The sequence below is a fragment of the Myotis brandtii genome, unplaced genomic scaffold, assembly GCF_000412655.1.
Source record: "Myotis brandtii unplaced genomic scaffold, ASM41265v1 scaffold68, whole genome shotgun sequence".
In the NCBI taxonomy this organism is placed as follows: Eukaryota; Metazoa; Chordata; class Mammalia; order Chiroptera; family Vespertilionidae; genus Myotis; species Myotis brandtii.
This window is the reverse complement of record NW_005370657.1, coordinates 3,477,520-3,485,789: the sequence shown is the minus strand read 5'-3', so window position 1 is coordinate 3,485,789 and position 8,270 is coordinate 3,477,520. Positions and strand designations below refer to the sequence as shown.

Here is an 8,270-nt window from a genome sequence, read left to right as displayed (position 1 = left end):
AGGGAGCGGAGAACGGTCTCTCCCAGTCCATCTCACGACTTCCCAGAGACCCCACAGCAGCTGCGCGCTCCCCCCCCCCGGGTTGCCATGGAGACCACTTGTACACAGTTTCTTCTTCCCCCTTCCTCCTTCTCCTTCCCCTTCCCCTTCCCCTTCCCCTTCCCCTTCCCCCTGTCCCAAGTCCGCCCGCAGCCCACCAGCGGGTCGGAGGGAGCCCGAGGGAGCTGGCCGCGGGCCCATGAACAGTACGGCCCCAGGGAGGCTGGTCATAGGGAGAGTGAAATTCTTCCGCCGGCACCACGGAGAGGTGAGGCCAGTGGGCCCTGCCCAGACTCTAGGCTCCTGATTTCCCATAGCGGAGCTCCAACTCCAGAATGGGCTCTAGGTTCTAAGCTCTGGTGCCAGAGAGGCCTCAGACCCCTGTTCTTTGGGCTCTGGCTTCAAAGTGAACTCCTGGTTCTGGACTCCAGCTCTAGAATGGACTCCTGGCTCAGAATCTGGTTCTAGAGAAGGCGCCAGCAGCTGGCGTCCGTCAGATTCAGCTTCGGGCACAGGTTCCCTTTACGGGGCTTCAGAGAGAGCGCCAGGCTCTTGGCTCTGGCTGCAGAATGGTTCCTGGGTCTGGGCTCTGGCTGCAGAGTGAGGCCTGAAGCCGCGGCTCCAACCCCAGGCTCCTGGGGGGGTGTTTAGGGATGGCCCAGGGCTCTGGCGTCAAGAAGGAACAGCAGGTGTTTCTTGCCCTGTGATGGGACCACTTTTGTGCTCTGTTCCAGGTCAACTTCTCCGCCTTCTCCCCGGACGGCCAGACGCTGCTCACAGCCTCTGAAGACGGCTGTGTGTATGGCTGGGAAACCCGGAGTGGGAATCTGCTGTGGAAGTTGGGTGGCCACACAGGTGGGCTCCTCGACCTGGATCGGGAGGCTAAGGCCGCAATGACCTCCAATGTCTGAGCTGGGCACCCACGCAGGACAGCCGAGGCGGGGCTGAGGCACGAGGGCAAGGAGACGGACATGTTCCCTGGGCCCTCTGACTCTGGCGGACCTGAACTCAGATCTTTTTTTTTTTTTTTAAGTGTGTTTTAATTTGATTTCAGAGAGAAGGGAGAAGGGGAGAGATAGAAACATCAATGGTGAGACTCATTGGCTGCCTCCTGCACTGGGGATCATGCAGGCATCCCAGGCATGTGCCCCAAGGGGCAATCTAACCGTGACCTCTAGGTTCAGGAGTCAATGCTCAACACTGAGCCCCACCAGCAGGATTCAGATCCTACTTTTTAAAATGTTTACAAATATACATATTTACTGTTTTAACCATTTTTAAGTGTAGTGTTACCTACGTTCATATGGTTGTGCAACTAGTCTCCAGAACTCATCTTGCAAAAGTGAAAATATACCCATTAAACATCTCATTCCTTCCTTCCCCCAGACCCTGTCAACCATCATTCTGCTTTTTGCCTCCAAGAATTGGACTACGCTGAGTGCCTTATATAAGGGGAACCATACAGTATTCCTCTTTGTGACTGGCTTACCTCTCAGCATAATGTCCTTAAGGTTCATCTGTTTTACCTCCTATTTTGACTGATTATGTAATGTCACCTCTGAGCCTCTATTTCCTCCTCTGTAGAATGGGATAATGGTTGCTACCCTATAGGATAAAATAATGCAAGGAAAGTACCTAGGACCCAGAGTAAGTACTCAGTAGATATAATTTACAATTAAGGAGACAAAGAAATAGCTCTGGTTCATTATAGGGCAGACTGATTAATGCTATAATAGGAAAATCTGGGGGCTGGGGAGCTCAAAGGAGGCAGTGAACCTATGCTGGGCTGTCAAGGAGTTTCTGGGAGATGCCTGCATTTGATTGGTACTGATGGTGTGGGGTTGGGTGTTCCAGGAATTCCAGGTGTATGGTGTAGGCTAGAAGGGAGTGAGGACAAGAGAGGTAGGCGATGAGACTGGAGAAATTAGTGGGTGTCAGAGTGGAGGGCCAGAGGTGGTGGTGGCGGGGGTAGTGCCGTTCTCTGACCACGGCCACCCGCCCCAGGCCCTGTGAAGTTCTGCCGCTTCTCCCCCGATGGCCGCCTCTTTGCCAGCACCTCCTATGACTGCACCATCCGCCTGTGGGACGCAGCAAAAGCCAAGTGTCTGCAGATCTTAAAGGGTGAGTGGGCTGGCTGGGACTGCGAGCCAAGCAGCCAGGCCTGGGTTCCCTTCCGGACCTTGCTGTGTCCTGTGCCACCTTGTAGGTCACCAGCGGAGTGTGGAAACAGTCAGCTTCAGTCCAGACTCCAAGCAGCTGGCATCGGGTGGCTGGGACAAGCGGGTGATGCTCTGGGAGGTGCAGGTATATGGAGGGGGTGGCCAGAGAGCCTGGGACTGGATGACACACACACCCTCCACACTGGTTCCAGAAAGGTCATTCCCAGTCTTCTCCACTGCTCGTGCCCACACCAAGACCCCCTAGCATCTGGCTACAGCTACCTCTCCCCCACCCCCTGTGCCCAGGAGGTTCCCCCTCCTGGATTGCCCTCTCCTCAGGCTGGGAAAGTCTCCCAGACTCTGATATGCCACATCACCCAGGCAGCCCCGAAAGAAGGGCCTGGGTCTGACCCACCTGAGGCCTAGAACCTGGCACTGTGAGGCTTCTGGGCTGCCCTCTGATGCTCAGGGCTCTCACCTTCAGTCTGGCCAGGTGCTGCGCCACTTAGCAGGGCACTAAGACTCCATCCAGAGCAGTGACTTCGCACCCAGCTCAGACTATCTGGTGAGCCACACCACCTCTGCCCATGCCCCACACTATGACAGTACCAGCACCCACTTTCCCACTTGGGACTGAGCAGTGGTTAGAATTCTAGACCTTGACTAAATGACTTGGCTCTTCTGAGCCTGAGCCCTCATCTGTAAGATGGGGATTCAGCAGGGCTTGGTGCCTGCTTTCTGAGTCTGACCAGCCTAGAAACTGGGAGGGTGGACATGGGTCCATTCTGGCCCATCCTTATGGCAGCTGTCTGCAGGCCACTGGTTCCTGGGACTCTACCATTCGCATCTGGGACCTTCGGACAGGGACCCCAGCGATCTTCCACCAGGAGCTGGAGGGTCACAGTGGCAATGTCAGCTGCCTGTGCTACTCAACATCTGGCCTGCTGGTGAGCTGGGCTGCCTGGGTTCTAGGCTGGTCCCTTGCTGGCAGCAAGACCCTTGGAGGGTCATGGGCCATTTGGGGGCAGTGAACATGCAGGCCTCCAACAGCTATCCGCTGTCTAGGCATCCGGCTCCTGGGACAAGACCATCCACATCTGGAAGCCCTCGACTAGAAGCCTGCTTATCCAGCTCAAGGGTCACGCCACCTGGGTGAAGAGCATAGCTTTCTCCCCAGATGGGTTGCAGCTGGCCAGCGCGGGCTACTCCCCAATGGTAACCCTACCCCACCAGGCTCCTCCTCCTGGCAAACTCCTACCCTCACATTGGGCCTACTAGAGTCCTCAGCCCTGTCCAGGAAGGACCACGTCCCTGTGCCCTGAACAGGAAGGTGCCAGCCACTAAAGTCTGTGCTAGCCCAAACGTAACACTTGTAGGATTTAAATAACTTCAGGGGGAAGGAAATTGCACTGCACTGCATTTTTGCATCAGATATTATGGCAGGCATCTTAAAAATACCTCAAAAACAAAACCCAGTCCAAAGATGATGTTGGCTAGGACTCACCCCCAAGGTGATTTAAAAGTTGCTTGTGTCGTGAGGCCTCCCTTTCTGTTTGTTTTTATTTCCAGATCAAAGTCTGGGACTGCAACACAGGAATGTGCATTGAAACCCTGAAGGTAAGGCCTGTGGCTGTAGCATCCAAAGGAGCAGTGGAAGGTGTACTAGGAAGCTGGGCTCAGGCAGGACTTGCATCCTCAGAGCCCAACACTGTTCTTGGCAGGGAGCCCTGGATGTGGCCTACGCTTGCACCTTCACCCCAGATGGGAAACTCTTATTGGTGTCTGGAGCTGTTGATTAGGCAAGTTGCCAAGTCCCCCGCACATGATCAACCACCCAGAGCCTCTAGTGTAACATCGCCACACAAGGCTCTCAAACCTCACGCCCCTGCCTCTCCCTGCCCAGGGCGCTTGGGGCCTGGAGAAAGCACAGTCAGGGCCATTCCATGCCACAGGCCCAAAGTAACCATAACCGAGCACCCAGCAGATCCTTGTCATGGCCCCACAACAGCCCATCTCTCCAGCATGGTTAGTTAAAACAACTGCAAACACAAAGCAAGTCAGCCAGTTTGTGCTTTATTGACGCCACGATGCTCAGGCCTTGACCGCGTACTTCCGTAGGGGGTATAGCCGCTCCTTCCGCTGCTGCTTCTTGGTCTTCAGGTTCTCTTCATGCTTGTTGAGCCGGCGGCGCATGGCGCGTGTTTTCTTGGGCCGCAGATCCAGGGGCTTGTACTTCTTGCCCTGGGTGATGGGAGAGCAGGGGGAATCTGAGGACCAGGGCTTAGGAGCTACTGCAATAGCTAAGCAAGCCCCAGAGATTGGAACTAGGTGTTGAGATGGTGCTGGGAAGACCTGAGAGGTAACTGAGGAAGGTACATGGCTGGGCTGGGGAGGTTCATTTGTAGACATGAGTGTGGGGAGCTGAATGACATCCAGCCCAGTAGGGGACTGTCACCATGGGACCGGGGCAGGCCACACTTCTTGCTTACTAGTTCATACAATGCCCCCAAATTCAAGGTTGGGGGGGGGGGGGGGGAAAATCCCCATTAAAAAAAAGAGTATTTTGAGTTACAGAGTCAAAAAGCAAGTGAACTTGTCAGAATCTCATGAAAACTGGCAGAACTGGGATTTGCACCTAAGTCAACCAACTCCCTACACGGTGTTCTTCCCTCCAGCTGAATTCCTGCCATGGAGTCAACATCACATCCAAGTAAGGGGCATGTGGCACCCAGCAAGTACAGGGGTGGTGACTGTTTTCTTGGTTTAAGTTATGCAAGCTGATGCATATGGTGATAGGGGTGGGGGAGGGGTTGCACCCTAAGCTGGTACTGGGTGAATCTGGAGTGTCTGCCAGGTACCCATGGGTGTCCCCTGTAATTATGTTCCCATTTTTACAAGTCCCAGAGGGAAGCTCTGGCTTGGCCAAGGGAAGCCCCCTTTCCTGCCTTAGGTGGCCTCCCACCAAACCTGCTCCCAGACCTGTAACAGGGCCATAGTGTCTCCATCCCTGGCTCACTTCTTGAGGCCCTGTGCTGGGTGCTGGCTTGGCCAGAAATCAGGCCTGGTCCCACCTCAAGGAGCTCCCAGCTCAGTGGGGGAAGACGGAACAGATAACAAGTGGCCCATCAGTGGGGGAGAAAACTGCACAAAACCCCTTAAGATTGACAGCTCAGGCTCTTTCTAGGAACCACCAACAGCCCGGAGGAGCTGGGCACAGGGCAGAGAACTGCAGAAAAGGCCAAATAGGAGATGAGGACAAGTGCTGGAAGTATTCAAGTCTTTGTCCACCCACATCCCTCACACCAGGGCACAAGTCAGAACCTTGTGCATTTCAAATGTACTAAGCCCCTTAGAGCTCTGCTACCCAATAGAATAGCCACTAGCCCATACTGTTTACATTAAGCCAGTCCTTAGACACCATAGTCACATTAAGTGATCAACAGGCACATGTGGTTGGAGGTGACTGATGACAGAGCAGATACAGAACACGTCTGTCGCCACAGAAGGTCCACTGACACACAGATGGAAACTTCACCCCCACCTCCCTGAGTGGTGCCTGGCATGGGTGCACTCAATGGATAGTTACGGAAGACAATTCCTCCAGGTCACCCCCTCTGCCTGGTCCCCTCAGAGCCTGATGAAAGCTTCAGACCCAATCCTCAGAGAAACGTTCCCGCACAGATGTGCATACATCCAGGGGTGGCAGCACCCCACCCCCATCCCCACAGTTGTGTCCCTGGGAGGCTATCCCAGGCACACCGTGATGGCCTTTTTGGTATCAAACCTTCGTTATTCAAACACTAAATTGGGAGTTGATGTAAAGATGTAATTAAAGCCACTAATCAATCCGCTGATTTAAATTAAGAGAGAATATCCTGGGTAATCTAGGTGGGCCTGATAAAAACCAGCTGGAAGTCCTTCAAGGAAGGGCTGAGGCTCTCCCCAAGAAATGCCAGCAGCTTCAACCTGTGTCCTGAGTCCCAGCCTGCCCACAATCTTAAGCCCGCCCTCACAACCACATAGGCCAATTCCTTGCAACAAAATATACATATTCACGCACACACAAAGTATCCCACTGGTTTGCCTTCACTGCTTGAACCCTGGTAAGACTCATCTGAGGACAGGACTAGGAAATGGTTGTCAATATCCTAGGCTGAGGGATCAGACACCTGTGGAAATCTCCCAGGAGCACCCCATTCACTCCTCCCCAAGGCATGGTTTTGAACCTCAGCCCAATCACTCCATTATTTGTAGGCGACTCTGAACAACTTAACCTCTTTAAGCCTTGAGGTCCTCATCCGAAAAACAAGAATGTCAGGTGCTTGGCAGTGACTGACACACAGTACTATAAGACAAGACATTTAGCAGTCAATCCTCAGACGGCCCAAACTCATTCAGCTGGTGAGGCTGCACCGAAAACCCAGGAGTCCTACCACGCAGTTGATTTCTTGACAATTGCAGCCGGAGGAAATGCAGTCTGCATACCACATGCTAGAGCAAGATGCTGGAAAGGCAAACCCATTTTCAAGCTGGACGGGTCTGGAAAGCCCAAGGATGTCTGGGCAAAGCTCTGTCCCACATACACCAGCAGGAGAACCTCTTCATCCTGACCGCCCTCAGCAAGGGAGGGCTGGAACTTTGCTCCCTAGAGCCAGGCAGCCCCACACATACCCCCACTCACCTTGTAGAATTTCCTGAGGTTCTCTTTCTGAGTCTGGTTAATGACGGTAAGAACACGGGCGATAGACTTGCGAACAACTCGGCTACAAAAAGAGACATCAGTGAACACATAGCATCTCATTCAGGGCCTGACCCAGATCTCATCCATATCCACCCAAGATGCACTTAACCCAGCCCAGGAGCAAGGTATTCTGGGGGTAAGGTCGGAGGACTATAGTATATGGGAATCTCAGGAGTGAATAGGGAAGGCCTGGAGCGTCCAGTGCTTTGGAGGATCTGTGACGTGTCCACTGAGGAGGCTGAATGAGGAGCAATGGAGGACTGATGGGGGGCCAGGCCATACATCCTGAAGGCTATGAAGCCAACCTAGCCAATGCCCATCTTAATGAGCTGACCAGAAAGAATCATATCACAAGCTGGGCAACCAGGGAAGCTTAAAGAGTCACAGCAGGAGCCACTGGGAGGGAGAAATGCTACTGAGCAGAGAACAGCTGGGGGCAGGTGAATCTGTAGTCATGTGGGGGGTGAGGGGAGGCTCACTCAGTTGACAGCTTGGTAAACCTGCTCTTGAGGATTCGGCACGACACTTGCTTACATGTTCCCAAACTCACCCAATATCCTCCCCCACCACATGAAGGCTGTTGGGGAGATTTCACAGAAGAAAAAAAATCCCGGGTGGTTAGCTAACCTGCCCACCAGGTAGGATGTGGCAGAAGTGGAATTTGTGCCCAGGTTGACTGACTCCAAACCCACATTCCTTACACAATTCTTGATCCATGGAAATCACTATTTTACACTACAACTCAAGTAAGGTGCAAGGCACCCACCTACCAACTGGAGGGAGGGAGGGGGAACCAAGTGCTGGTGGAAGATTAAAGAAAACGTCCAGTTGGGTTTTCTGAAGCATTAAAATGTCCCCGAAGAGGGACACCCTGTTCTTTCACCAGCCAGAGAAGCTGAACAAGGGCTCTCCGGGCAACAGGACCACACGGTCCAAGGCAGGTGAAGAGGAGCGGGTCCCCACGCGGAGGGCCTGACACTCCAACCCACAGATCCACCGAACGGGCACTTCCGCGGACACCGCCCTGAGCCAACCTCAAAGATCCACAAACGCCCCCGATGCACACAGACTCCCCCCGCCGCCCTGAGGCCCGCGGTCCGGCCGCCGGTCACTTACATCTTAGAAAGCTTGGAAGCTGCGCCGCCTGTCACTTTGGCTACGCGCAGCTGGGACAGCTCCACCTTCAAGTCGTCCAGCTGTTTGAGCAGCTCCTCCTTCTTCTTGCCGCGAAGGTCCCGAGCCTTAATTTTGGCCTGCGTGCAAGGAAGGGTCTGGGTCAAATGCGGGGTGCCTCCGTCTCCCCCTCCGCCGCTCACCGAGGCTTCCGCCGG

General features: G+C 54.1%; 2 protein-coding genes across 2 annotated transcripts in view; one reads left to right on the top strand and one right to left on the bottom strand.

The window, feature by feature from the left end:
• The first annotated feature begins 238 nt into the window (after positions 1-238).
• On the top strand, positions 239-4,197 carry WDR38 (WD repeat domain 38). The gene is made up of 8 exons (XM_014529416.1): positions 239-307; positions 774-894; positions 2,044-2,160; positions 2,246-2,343; positions 3,014-3,145; positions 3,264-3,413; positions 3,768-3,815; positions 3,920-4,197. Exons 1-8 carry the CDS (start codon positions 239-241, stop codon positions 3,995-3,997), a joined length of 813 nt encoding a protein of 270 aa, XP_014384902.1. The 3' UTR covers positions 3,998-4,197.
• A 58-nt stretch (positions 4,198-4,255) lies between these two features.
• RPL35 (ribosomal protein L35) overlaps positions 4,256-8,270 on the bottom strand; it is a 4,414-nt gene continuing 399 nt past the window's right edge. Inside the window, exons 2-4 of the mRNA XM_005881516.2 lie at positions 8,056-8,192; positions 6,880-6,961; positions 4,256-4,439 (exon numbers count right to left, since the gene is read on the bottom strand). Of these exons, the coding sequence (XP_005881578.1) occupies positions 4,290-4,439; positions 6,880-6,961; positions 8,056-8,192 (369 nt within the window). The 3' untranslated portion in view covers positions 4,256-4,289. The remainder of the gene's footprint in view (positions 4,440-6,879; positions 6,962-8,055; positions 8,193-8,270) is intronic.